The sequence below is a fragment of the Lagenorhynchus albirostris genome, chromosome 13, assembly GCF_949774975.1.
Source record: "Lagenorhynchus albirostris chromosome 13, mLagAlb1.1, whole genome shotgun sequence".
In the NCBI taxonomy this organism is placed as follows: Eukaryota; Metazoa; Chordata; class Mammalia; order Artiodactyla; family Delphinidae; genus Lagenorhynchus; species Lagenorhynchus albirostris.
The window spans coordinates 48,218,039-48,232,197 of NC_083107.1; the positions used below are offsets into that span (position 1 = coordinate 48,218,039).

Below are 14,159 nucleotides of genomic sequence, written 5' to 3' on the forward strand. Positions count from 1 at the left end.
TCTCTCAGTGTCCTTACTCTTCTGATCTATTCTGATCTTTTCTCAGAACACGTTTAGGGACCTGCAATAACCCAGAAAGGTAACGGGATCAGAGGTTTGTCTTTGCAACTTCACAGACAGCATCCTCTCCTGAGCCTCTCTGTCTTTACTCTCTCTAAATCCCAACTCAGAAATGCAGGTAGATGGATATGTGGAGTCTCTTTGCCTTTTCTTGTGCTGACATCAGTAGAAATACAAAATGCATGACTGACACTCTGCTCGTTTTTAATTTTTAAAAGATTGGTACTGCCTGTAGGTTTTAATATACTTCCTCTCTGCCGTTTTATTGTCTACTTTTCTATTTTAAAAGCTTAATACTGAGCTGTAACAATTTCCAATTAAGTTTTAAGAAAAACACGAAAAGGTTGAAAGTGTCTACGTGATGACAACCATTTTGTTTCTTGAGACAGAAGGGTGATTTTAGGAATATGAAAAAATAGTTTGAAATAACCTGTGCTTTTCCATTTCTGTGTACACTCCCCCTTCTACACACTCTTTTTCTCTTTCTCCTTCCATTCCCTTTCTTTTGTCCCCTCAGCTTTCAAGCCCATCTCCCATTTCTTGCATAGTTGTCTGACGTAGGCTACCTGCCTTCTCGTTCATTATTAATCATCAGCTATGAATGCATCTAGAATAACTCCCTATGTGCAGCTATTAGATTCTCTTGGTGGAGCTCGGTACCCACAGTGGTCAGAGGCAGGGGAGGGTCAACCACTCTTCCAAGCGTTTCCACAGCTCCTAGTGGGTTTAAGATGCAGACCAACTTCTGCTACAGGAACAGACACTTATTAATAAGTAGGAACAAAATCTTACAGCATGTTCTGGAAGCTTGATGAAGTTCCAGCTCTTGGTTCTTTTAGGTACCCCAAAATGTCTTGCAAATAGGTTTTCTTAAAGCAAATATGGCAATATTTCAGTGGCAGCATCCGGATCGTCATCTGTCAGAATTAGGTGATTAAGGTTTGTTAGGGATCAATGATAGCACCCACTTCATATGGTTTTGTGATGATTAAATGAGCTCTCAGAGTTGTGCCAGTTATGAATGTATTAGTTCTTATTATTACTAGTATTATGACACCATTCCTTACAGTAAAGGGTGAAAGGCCTTATAGATTCATATACTGTATTCAGATAGAAGCAAAGCATGTTTACAAAAAGTTTGGCCAGTCCACATATCTTGAATGTTAATGATTTCACCAAAGAGAACCCACCCCTAACCTCCATTAACCAACTGACAGGCCATTTATGTCACCGATGATAATCTGTTTCCAACATACATTATAATTAATGAACAAAGCCACATCATGATTGGAGATGATGGTAACTCAGGACTTCCAAAAGTTACCTCTGACTTCTATAATTCTGGCTGAGCTGTTGGAGCATACATTCCTGATGAAAGCAACCAACCTCCTGAGACACAGAACGGCACTAACACACATTCATATCGCATTGTCCATGCTGCGGTATTTAAGAGTAAATTACAAGCAGCCGAGCACCATGTCTGCTCCAGCCAGTTTTTTACTCACCTGAGAACAATTTGTCAGTGCTGCCTCAGTTTCCTTTATTTTATTTTGTTAATAAATTTATTTTTGGCTGCATTGGGTCTTCGTTGCTACGCCTGGGCCTTTCTCAAGTTGCAGCTAGTGGGTGCTACTCTTTGTTGCGGTGCGGGGTCTCATTGCGGTGGCTTCTCTTGTTGTGGAGCACAGGCTCTCGGTGCACGGGCTTCAGGAGTTGTGGCTCACGGGCTCTAGAGCGCAGGCTCAGTAGTTGTGGCGCACGGGCTTCGTTGCTCTGCGACATGTGGGATCTACCGGGACTAGGGATCGAACCCGTGTCCCCTGAATTGGCAGGCGGATTCTTAACCACTGTGCCACCAGGGAAGTCCCCTCAGTTTCCTTAGATAATACACTTCCAGCCAAAGAACTGACCAGCTGAAGAGGCATGAAGAGTAAGTGCAAGCTTTATTTGCTTCATACAGATTAGGCATGAGTCTGCTCACAGGACTTTTCTCCACTCTCTAGACAGAGAACTTGCTCCTTGTTCCACCATAACAGCCATTTATAACAAATATTGCAGCATCAGAATCACAGAATCCACCCAAGAAACTCCTAGGTACTGCAAAGGTGCCTTAGACATCTGCCTGAAAACACGACAGCTAGGGCTTCCCTAGCTGTCTAATGAATTAAAATCTACTAATGAATTAAAATCCACATGCTAGAAAATAACAAAATGAGTAGGAAGTGGCCTGGGGATAAGGACGGGAACAGACCACAGTGGAAAGTGCAGGATTTGCATTCTGTTGGTCTTTGAGCAGTTGTGGGAGGGAGACAAGGCATATTTAAGTAGATAAAAGCACCTTCTCTAGCATGCCTAAGCTGTCTCAATTAGGGAACTACTGAAGTATTAAATTTTTAGTAGAATAACATAAACTTTTGCCAAGGATGTGAGGTGTTGGATTGCTACAAATTTGGTTTGGTGGCCCTTGGACACTGGTAACATAGTGACCATCAGAGTCCCAGGGTTGACTCTCTGAATGAACTAGGAAGCAATATGAAAGTCTAAATGACCACTTTGGTGAGTGGCTGGTTTGTATCAAATCCTTCTAGAACTACTTTTTCAGGACATGACTTTGTATTTGTTGATATAAAGGATTATGTAGACAGGAGCCTGTGAGAAGTAGTACCTAGTCAGAGTTGTTTTCCTTTGTCTTTAGGTAGGAATAAAAACAAAAAATGTCCAGCCACTAGTCACATCATAGTTTTTATCATCTTTTAGAAACCAGGGAACTGTTTTAATCACAGTTCCAAATCCCGTGTGCTAGCCTCCAGTGACTGTGGTCCTCCTTGCTAAGTCTACTTGCTGTGCTAGACTTTTACTCTTAGTTGTGTGTTGGCTTTGCTGGTCTTTTTCCAGGACACGTGGCTTTCAGTTAAATATTCTTCATTTCGGGGCTTCCCTGGTGGCGCAGTGGTTGAGGGTCCGCCTGCCGATGCAGGTTCGCGCCCCGGTCCGGGAAGATCCCCCATGCCGCGGAGCGGCTGGGCCCCTGAGCCATGGCCCCTGAGCCATGGCCGCTGAGCCTGCGCATCCGCAGCCTGTGCTCCGCAACGGGAGAGGCCACAACAGTGAGAGGCCCGCGTACCGCAAAAAAAAAAAATACATATATATATATTTTTTTTCTTCATTTCACCGGTAGAATATAATGTCCCCTCTTCTTTGGGGGCACTAGATTTAAATTTCCTGATGTTATTTTCCTTATGAAACATGGTAAGAGAAAGGCAGAACTCCACCCTTATAAGACATCATCATAGCTGGGCTTCTATAGAGACCTTGGGGGGTTCTTAAAGATTCCTAAAATGTTTGACCAAAGCACAAGCAGTCTCATTCATCCTGTTTCTCTCTTCTGCTGTCCTCTTTCTCACCTGTCTCATTTTTTCCTTTTTTTTCTTTCTGTCTTTTCCTCAGCTGCCAAATTCACTCATTCTTTTTCTTCCTTGTGTATTTTGATTCCCTGCACTTCTGCTGCCTTATGTGAGATATGATACTGTAGTGGGAACGAGGGCTCTTTGTTATGAGTAATCTGTGTAATTAACAGATCATCAAAACTGATGCTTGAGTAGATGGTGTCAAGCCATATTTAGCAGATTGGGTTTGAACACCTGGCAGAACAAGTTTGGTCCAATAAAAAGAGCGGAACTCTTTCCCTTTTAAGAGCTCTCAAGACACTGGTTACATCTAAACCATAGGGGTAGGGGAAGGGTGCCGTTTGCCGTTGTAATTCAGACGGAGGGATCACCTGGCAGAGGAGGGAGCGTTGCTTTTTTAGGTGTTCCCCGCATCGCTGTACACGTGTCCCTTTGATGTGTGGAGAATGCTTGAGAGAGGCAAAGCAGGGCGATTTCTGTGGGAAGCTAGACCAGCCTCCCTCGTTACATAGGCTCGTCCTCTGCATTGCATCCGAGCTTCAGTGATTTGCTGTTTGGAGACTGCAGATTTGCATAGAGCCCCTCGCTTCGCCAGCGTGTGTGGTTCTTCTTTTCTTTTCTTTTCTTTTTTTCTTTTTCCTTTTCTTCCCCCCCCCCCCTCCTTTGTGTGCTTCTGCTTTTCCCCAGCTCTTTTTCCCCCGTTCGATCCCCGCTTCCTTCATAAGGGTGGCACTCTTCCCTCTGAACCCCTCGCCGGGCGTAAGTGTCAGGAGGCGGCAGACGCGGAGATTGCCTCGGGAGCAGGCGATGCGCGCCGCTGCTCCGCGCGCTGCCCGGGGGAGGCTGGCGCGAGCGGGCGAGCCGGCCCGGGCTGAATGGAGGGACGGGGCGCCTCGAGTCCATGGGGTCTGCTTCTCCGTTGAAAGGAGGTTGGGCCGGCGAAGTGGCCTCCCCAGTCCCCCCACACAATGCTAAATGGATTTACCTAGTGGATTCGCGGTGGATGGCTGTCATGTAGAAGTGAGGACCCTCCGGGAGGAGCTTTAAACCATTTCCCCGCTCCCCACCCCCCGGCACGCACTCTCGCCCGAAACTCTTTGGGAGTATCTCTCGAGAACCTGGAGCCCCGGAAATCTGGGAGCAGCCGCCCGCTCCGTGCTTGCTCTTCCCCGGGGCTGCCTTTTCGGACAAGCCCCCATCAGCTGCATTCACCTCGGCTATGTTTCGGATTCTTTGGGGTGCGAGGCACGGCGGACTCCAGGACCCCGAGAAGACTGTCCGAACGAGGGAGAGGATGGGTGCCCTGACGCGGTGAGGCGGCCAGCCCGCAGCCCACCCTGAGCCGCCCGCTGCTCCCCGGCGCCCTCTCCCCTCACCGCGCCCCAAACTTTGCCTCCCGCGGCGGCTGCCCCTCGGCGGGCGCCCAGCCATGTACCAGAGGATGCTCCGGTGCGGCGCCGAGCTGGGCTCGCCCGGGGGCGGCGGCGGCGGCGGCAGTGGCGGCGGCGGCGGCGCAGGGGGGCGCCTCGCCCTGCTCTGGATAGTCCCGCTCACCCTCAGCGGCCTCCTAGGAATGGCATGGGGGGCGTCCAGTTTGGGAGCGCACCACATCCACCATTTCCATGGCAGCAGCAAGCATCATTCAGTGCCTATTGCAATCTACAGGTCACCGGCATCCTTGCGAGGTGGACACGGTGGGTCTGCGATGCCAAGTTCTCGCGGGTTTTACTCCCTCGCGCCCCCCTTTCGACCCTGCGCTCGCTTCTCGGCCCTTAGGGCTCGGAGAAATGGGAGCGCGAGAAAGGGATGTGCATTTGGGTGTGTTGGGTGGGAGCCACTTATCTCTTTGAAGACAATAGAAAGGGGCTGGAGGAAGGCTTCGTGGGTGTTTGCGGTGAGGGGTGGGAGGGGCGTTCCTTGTCAGGGTGCCGGGAGTGAGACGTGGGCACCTATTAAAAGACCATCCTGGGCCCCGCGGGAAGGGGGCGTTTCTAGCGAGAAGGTCACTCGGCGTGGCCGAATGGGGAGCCGGGCTCAGCCCAGGGACCTGAGCTCCTGAGAGAGGAGGGCTCTGCCGAACCTTTTGTCTGTGCTCTGTGTGCTGCCCCACCTCCTGCCCATTTTCCCTGGTCTGGGAGAGGGAGAGGTTCCAGACCGCACGTTCCTCCAAGGAGTGCTCAGACTGCAGTGACGGTGAAGTGGCAGATCCCAGGACTCACGAAACTGGAGGCTAATTCCATTTTCCCCCACCTCTTCCCTTAATTGGAGAAAGTAGGAGGGTGATGGAAGCACCCTCTCTAGTGCCTGCCAACTCCTACCCAGTTTAGAGGGGACCTCTGAACACCATCCCCTTTCCCTCATCCCACACACTTACTTCTTTTTGGATCATATCTGAAGGCTGCTGGGATAAGGGAAGTCCTGCTTCCTCCTTCCTCAGAGTATAGTGCTTCCCAAGGAGGGCAGGTGGGGCAATGCTGGCTGGTCTAAGCCAGGAGGTCTGCCTGAAGGAGGAGAAGTTAAAGCAGAGAGAAGCTGTTCTCCTCACCGGGAATTCCTTTGTAAAGAGCAGAGTGTGGAGACAAGCCTTGGTTGGCAGGTTTCTTCTCCAGAATGACCAGCAGTGTAAGGCCAGGTTCCTGGCATCTTCAGATAAGTGCCTATTTCAGATTCCCTGAATTGCCAATAAATAAAACATCAACTGTTTTTTGTGAGTCTTCCCCCACTCCCAATTCTTCTTCTTTCCCAGTGTAAAATCTGCTGCTTTAAAAAGCAGGGTGAAAGTTATGGACACTCTGTTTTTTACATCTCTTTCCCCCTCTTTTGCTTGTAGGGCCCCTTTCCCTTTCAGACTTGGTTCCTCTCTGGATCCTTTGCCCGCCTCCCTAGGTAATTCCTCTCCCCCAGCAGCTGCTAGTTATACTGGGATGGCCCCCTTCCCCAGGGACTGGCTTCCTACCTGGGGACAGTTCTGGTTAAATGTGAGAGGTTAGAACCTGACCCAACTGAAGAGAACAGATCCCCTGGGCACCTCCTTTGGGAGTGGCCCAGGCACACCTCACAGTGGGCCCAGGAATCCCTTCCTTTCCTTCTCCCAGTTCCCTCTCAAGGGCTGTCTCCAGTTAAGCGTGCCTAGGCTGGAGACATGAGTGAAGCCTCCAAAGGGGGCTTTTATGGAAAAAGTGACAGAAAGGATAGATCCCTCGGAAACAGCAAGGAGTTGCTGTTGCTCTCCCCACTCGCTCACAGTATTCTGGGAGCTTATTGCTCCCTTTCCCGGGTGCAGTTCTCACCCCACTGCCTGGCCTTTTTGCAAAATTATGTGAGTTCTGGGGGAGGGAGGCGAGCCTGGACACATGAGGGGCAGACAGAGCGTGGGTGCGGTGAGCCAGATGGGGGTAGGCAAGGGGGTTGGGCGCTTAATTATACCAGTGGGAAGCACTTGGCTAATCTCATATGCATATTAACTTCTCCTTTTCTGTGGCTCTGCCTATCTCCCGAGGGATATGGCTGAAAAGGGAGAGTGCCTGGGGGACGTGGGGAGAGGAGAAGACCAAGGGAACCCTGCCGCAGAGAGGACACCTGTCCTCTCACCTCTGTAGCTTCTACCCCAGTCAGGCCCCCGTCTGCTGGTCTCTACAAACATTTCCTTCCCTCCAGGATATAGTGATTGCCTCCGTACATGAATGAAGAAGCAGGCATATCTGTCGCTGGGAAAGAGAAAGGATAGATGGTTAGTGGAGGAAAGGGTATGTGAGCAGCGGTTGTGATTATTCTTTTGGGTCAGAAAACTTTCTCTTTCCTTTGAAGGTTCCATAGTATGGTCGTGTTTGTTACTTTTTGAAACTCTCCCCACCCTGCTCACACACATGTTTGGAGGAAGCTTTCTGATTCTTTCTCCCCGCTTTTTTTTTTTTTTTAATCAGAGTAGCAAACTTACCTGTCAGTAGCCAACCTCCGCCGAATAAAAGCCGGTGTGAATTTTTCACACTTCATCTCTTGCCTCCCTTGAAAATAGGGAAAAAACTCTGGCTAGAGAACAACCCAAGAACATTAAAGATGAAATAAGCCTCTGAGGGTGGGGGATGGAGAGATGGGAGTGAGGTGGGGATGCAGAGGGGCTGAAAGCAGGGCAGGCAGGGTGATGGCTTAAAAGAAACCTAATAAGAAAGGTGATGGTGAATTTGTTGGGTCAATAAACTCCTTGAATATTCAGCTAATTAGACAAAGGGTCCACAAGGAAATAATCTTTGAGCCTAGTAGATGAGGGTGAAGGGAAAACACAAAGGTGAATAATGACAACATGATAAATTCCTGGCTGAAAATCAAGGCAGGTGTAAATGAGGTTTGGTTAAAAATGTGAGACTATGGCAAATATACATATGTAGATGAACACACGAGCTACCCTGTTTGCTTATAGTAGGATTTCTTGGAGTCATAAGACATTTTTCTCATAATAGGGAAAGAATATATGTGCTTGAATGTGTAAAAGAAAAATCATGTGTGGTGTATTTTATGGAACAAAATTTAGCTTATCCTCTATGTTTTGAAAACTGCTGGGTTGACTATCCAGGTCCATTCTTCTTCATTTTCTCATCATGCCATGCTTCATTTGCACTATTATGAGGTGTCACTTACAAGGATTGCAGGGTGCTGAAAGCACTCATGGCTACCCTGAGCATCTTTGTGCAAGCTGACCCAGTTGCAGAGATTATGATGAGGATTTTTTTTTAAATGCATATGAGAAGCAGGTTCTGAGATCACTGCAGGATCCCATTTTATTTTGCATGTACTTAAAAATATAAAGGTTGAAAATACCTCTATAGAAAAATTGAATTTTCCTAGTCAAGTACATGGAGAACTGTGTGACTGTAAATGATAAAAAGCAAGCCTGCTTGTAATTAAGACTGCTACTTAAATCCAGCAAGAGTTCAGAATGAAGCAGTGTGTTCAGTTGGTATTGCTTTAGAGATGTGCCGTATGTGCCAAACACAGAATGATGTCAGTGCAATGCTCAGGTTTCCATCTCTGCTCCTGGCTTTCCTAAGTACCTCTGCATACTTTCAAGAATTAGCTTAGAGCCTCTCAATAATTTCAGGACATAGAGGAAGGAGAAAACCATCATAGGAATGAGCACACCAGTGCCAGCCGTTCTCCTCCCACAAATTTGAGCTCCAGAAATTATACTGCCTTGATTAGCTTTTACTATTAAAGGGCAAAGGGGCTTTCCCAGAAGGAAATGTTAACAGATTTAAAAAGTGTGGTTTATAATTGAGGTAGCCCAATGCCGTTCTATGAGGAGAATAATTGTATCTTAAATTTATAATGTTTCTCTTTCTGAGGCACTTTCACACACATACTAAACTTCTAAAAGGAGTGGGGGCTTTTGGAGGGAATTTGAATATCCTTTTTCTTGTAGGGTGAGGCACACCGCAGAGGCACCAAACAATGGAACCAAATCTCTGGTCGGAGTCAAAGAGGAATTACTGATGGAATCAACTCTGCATGGCCCTTAGCCCAGAGCAGTTCCATGAGCTCAGAGGTTTTGAAACTTGAACTGAGAGGGTCCTCCATGTGCTTTAATGGTTGATCTCTTGGAGTAGAAATCATTACAAGGACCAGGGCCTCACATTTTGCTTGCAGTGTGTATTAACAATAGTGAATCCTGTGAGAGAGGCTGATGGCATCTGCCTGGTGTCCCATGGATCACTTCATTGATTCTGAGGAGGTTTTTGTTTTTCTTTTGTTTTTCTCACAAGCAGGAGGTTGCTGTTTGATAGAGTGATCCCTTTGCTCTTTTGTCTAGCATCCAAGAGAGTTAGCAACACCTTTCAAAATATACTTGACTTTACTGTGTTGAAGAAAAATTTAGCTTTTCTGGTAATTAATTCATATGTGTTACCCAGAACATTTTTGGCAGTGAATATTCTGCTGAAGTAGATATTCCTACCACACACTTCTTCCTTACTTCGGCTTATTGGACAAAAATGTGCATCACTGCAATGATTTTTTTTAATTAATTAATTTATTTTTATTTTTGGCTGTGTTGGGTCTTCGTTGCTGCGCACGGGCTTTCTCTAGTTGCGGTGAGCGGGGGCTACTCTTCCTTGCGGTGTGCGGGCTTCTCAGTGTTGTGGCTTCTCTTGTTGCGGAGCATGGGCTCTAGGCATGCGGGCTCAGTAGTTGTGGCTCGCAGGCTGTAGAGCGCAGGCTCAGCAGTTGTGGCACACGGGCTTAGTTGCTCCGTGGCATGTGACATCTTCCAGGGCCAGGGATCGAACCCATGTCCCCTGCATTGGCAGGCGGATTCTTAACCACTGTGCCACCAGGGAAGCCCTGCAATGATATTTTAGACAAGATGGTCAGCTAATATTCCTGGAAGAATCTTTGAATTAATTATGGTCCAAGTAATCCAAGACTCTAAGGTGTTGGTTGCCCTCAACTTTAATATATTGATTTCTTAGATTGTGCATTCATTCATTTGGTAAAGTATATGATATTATAATATGTGCATGTTTTTTTGTTTGTGCACCAGGTACCATGAAAGGTCAGGTAATAAGGGGGATAATGGGAGCAGAGGTGAGAGAGGAGGAGCTAATATACCCAAGCACGACCATCAAAAATGTTTGCAATTTAGTTCCCAAAATACAAGCTATTGTTAGAAAGAGTTAATCTTTTTTTTTAATAAATTTATTTATTTATGTATTTATTTTTGGCTGCATTGGGTCTTCATTGCTGCTTGCGGGCTTTCTCTTGTTGCGGTGAGCAGGGGCTACTCTTTGTTTTGGTGCGTAGGCTTCTTTTGTTGCAGGGCACAGGCACTAGGTGCGCGGGCTTCAGTAGTTGTGGCGCACAGGCTTAGTTGCTCCGTGGCCCAGGGCTTGAACCCGTGCCCCCTTCATTGGCAGGCGGATTCTTAACCACTGCACCACCAGGGAAGTCTCAGAAAGAGTTAATCTTTAAACAAACAAACAGACAAAACCTGCACTTTGAAAAAAAGTAGCCTCTGAGCATAAATACAAAAACCATAAAGTGTATATATGTGTAGGAGTCATCTGGGACTCAACAGGAAATGATCTGATAAAAACATCAACATAGTGAATTTCAGCTACATCACTTTGTATTATCCTTTAATATTAATGTTCTAGAAAGAGCTCCCTGCACAATTGCTTTCCACCAAGTTGCTGCATATATTTCCTCTAACAAAACATAGAGGACTTCCCTGGCGATGCAGTAGCACCCATGGTACCTGGTGCACAATAAACATGGGAATGCTAGCATATCTTCAAAATCCTGATTTCAATTCTTTTGGATAAATACATAGAAATGGGGTTGCTGGATCAAACGGCAGTTCTATTTTTAATTTGTTGAGGAACTTCCATGCTGTTTTCCACAGTGGCTGCACCATTTTGCATTCCTACTCATAGTGTATAAGGGTTCCAGTTTCACTTCTTTGTCAAAACTTGTCTTTTGATAATAGCCATACTAATAGGTGTGAGGTGATATCTCATTGTGATTTTGATTGAATATGTAAATAAAGTGTGGAATATACATACTAGGGAATATTACTCAACCTTAAAAAAGAAGGATATTCTGTAGTATGTGATATACATGGATGAACTGTGAGGACATCATGCTGAGTGAAATGAGCCAGTCACAGAAAGACAGATACTGCATGATTCCACTTATATGCGGTACCTAGAGTCATCAAATTCATAGAATTAGAGGGTGGAATGGTGGTTGCCAGGGGCTGGAGAAAAGAAGAAATGGGGAGTTGCTAATCAACAGGCATAAAGTGTCAATGATACCAGATGAGTAAGTTCTACAGACCTGCTGTACAACATTGTGACTAAAATCAACAATACTGTATTGTACACTTAAAATTTTGCTAAGAGGGTAGATCTCATGTTAGGTGTTCTGACCATGATAAAATACAATTTTAAAAAATTAGAAGAGATTTCAGAGAGAAGACACATCTAGTGGGAAAAAAACAGACCTTGAAATCAGGAGACCTGAGTTCTAGTTCTGATTCAACCAGCAATTAACTGTGTGACCTCTGGAATTCAGTTACAGCTTTGAACATCAGTTCTCTCCTAGCTCTAAGGTGTGAGGAGCACAGTCCTCTCATTTTAGAGATTTGAAAGCAGAACGCTAACTAATGTGAGTGAACTGGACTCAGAGTCACAGCAAATTAGTAGCAGAGTTGGAAGTAGAGCTCATATCTTCTAAGCCATCTTCCTCCTTGTTTAGAATACTCTTCCTGGGGAAGCCTGTGCTCCAGCAGTGAGGAGGGGCTACATTAGTTTATCCACAGTTTTTTCTGAACTCTGTATAACCTAAGGCGGTTCTTTTTAGGTGATTAACTAGGATTAGAACCTTGGTCTTTGAGAAGAGAATATAGCAAAACTAAGTTCCTGTAGAGAAAACCGTCTTTGCACAGTCAGGCAGTGCCTCATTTACACTCCATTGTGTGCCTCTTTTTAATAAAAAACACAATTGTTTTTTGAGGTGTTAAGGATCTTAATAGTAATGTTGAGCATGACTTTTTATATTTTTTGTCATTCATATGCTTTTTTTTTTTTTAATTGGACAAGATCCTTTCCAACTTTGAGTTCTAAGATTCCTTTGGCAATAAGGATCTCTTAAAATCCTTATACTCTTGTCTTTTCCCAGAGCTTTATTGATTCTAAACATACTGTAATTGGAGATATTTTTGCAAAGATTTTATATAGGTCCCTTAAGCCATCCATTTGTCCTCATCGTTAGGTAGAGGTGGCTTTCTCAGGTGCACAGGAACCATGGTATGGGGGTCAGGCTCAGGGTACTTGCCTGGTATTTGCTTTTCAGCTGAGGTCCTAAGGAATGTCTCTTTGAAAAGCACCTGCTTCCTGTAACTTGTTCTTTTTGCCTAGTCCTTTTTGGGCTGTGTAGGGTGAAGAGTATTTCTCCACACAAATTGGTAATACCTTTTAAAATATTCCATTCTCTCACAAAATGCAAGAGTGTTTTCAGCATTGATCATATAACAATGAATTCCCTCAAGCTTTTGACAGAACTTAGCAAAAACAGCTATATTTTGAGAATATATTTCCACAGAGCCCTCGTGTAGAGTGTCTCACTTAATCATCATCATAACTCTGGCCGGGCTTATGATCACCATTTTGCTGACAAGGAAACAGATTTAGAGAGGCGATGATTCTGCCAGGGTCACTTAATTAATAAGTAGCTGCAGTACTTTTGCTTTCTCACTCCAATATGTTAAGAGGCAGGGTTTTGAAAGGAATACTCCATTCGAATTTAGAAAACCTAAGTTCTCTCCCACTGTCATCACTTTCCAATTCACTACTCCAAAAAAAACAACAAAAACATTGTTTGTTCATTAAGAATAAGATTAGCCCAAAAAAAGGTAGCTAACCCATATATTTATTAAGAATTTCAGGTGAACATGGATATGAAATTTATGTCTCCATTCGAGTGGAAGAAATTTTAGTTAATATCGCATTATGATATTTAACTGAAAAGTAGCAGTAAGGTGGGGATGGATTAAAAAATGAGGGTCATTATCAAATTCAACTTAAAGCATCAAACTCAGGCAGTGGTAAATAATGTAATTAGTCAAAAATAATTATAATAAAATACTTTATGACTAAACAATGATGATTCCTGGACATACTTCCTCTTAATCACCAAGTGTACAAGCCGCTAAGAAGAACCTGCTGTGTCTATTGTATGAACTTAATATCTGTGGGGTCTGTGAACTGGAACTGAGGTAGAAAGGTGTTTCTCCAGTTCGCAGTCAGAATACTTGGTTATGTACATATTAGGTTTTACATGAAGCTTCTATGAATCTCATAGACATTTTCATTGTGAAATTCAAAATATTAGACTCTTTTGGCTATAGGATCTCCAGTTTAAATGTATTATGTAGTGTGACCCACAGTTTTTAAAAGCAAGGTTATGCTCTTTCTTCTATATTCATGTACATATTTGGTGATTTTTTTTTCCCATGTAACTAAATTGATGAAAAAACATGATATATCTATGAAAATGATCAGTGAGAAAGAAAGAGAACTTTTAAGTAAATGGTAAGGGAGTGATTTTTAATGTGCAGTGGAATGCAAGGCAGAGACATTTATTGACTTGGACATCACTTCTGCACAGTTGTTTTGATTATCTGAGTTGCCATTGGACTAACATTGGTACATGTAATTATTTATACGGTTCAGCCTGTCTTGGCTATTAGTTACCATCTGGTCATCATGACTACAGGACTCAAAGCTGTTAAAGAAAGAGAAGTGGTATTTTTGATGCTTCTTAAAGCTGAGATGATTTCGGATTCTGAAATCTCTAATTTTACATTAAGATTGAATTATCTAGGGCTTCCCTGGTGGCGCAGTGGTTGAGAGCCCGCCTGCCAATGCAGGGTACACGGGTTCGTGCCCCGGTCTGGGAAGATCCCACATGCCGCGGAGCGGCTGGGCCCGTGAGCCATGGCCGCTGAGCCTGCGCGTCCGGAGCTTGTGCTCTGCAACGGGAGAGGCCACAGCAGTGAGAGGCCCGCGTACCGCCAAAAAAAAAAAAAAAAGATTGAATTATCTAAAGTGTGGATAGTTCCACAGCATAAAGCACATTGCTATGAGTGACTGTGATGCTGTTCTAAAAAAAATACATTTAGGGCAAATATGGAAGCTCACT

General features: G+C 44.9%; 1 protein-coding gene across 21 annotated transcripts in view; it reads left to right on the forward strand.

Annotated features, from left to right (window-relative positions):
* The window catches only part of NRXN1 (neurexin 1), a 1,122,104-nt gene that overhangs the window by 688,538 nt on the left and 419,407 nt on the right, over positions 1-14,159 (forward strand). For 4 of the 21 annotated variants that reach the window (XM_060170171.1, XM_060170169.1, XM_060170173.1 and 1 more), the window contains exon 1: positions 4,897-5,161. The exons of the other annotated variants lie outside the window; for them this stretch is intronic. In XM_060170171.1, the coding sequence (XP_060026154.1) occupies positions 4,897-5,161 (265 nt within the window). Of the gene's footprint in view, positions 1-4,896; positions 5,162-14,159 lie in introns of those variants that run through there. 21 annotated transcript variants of the gene reach the window in all.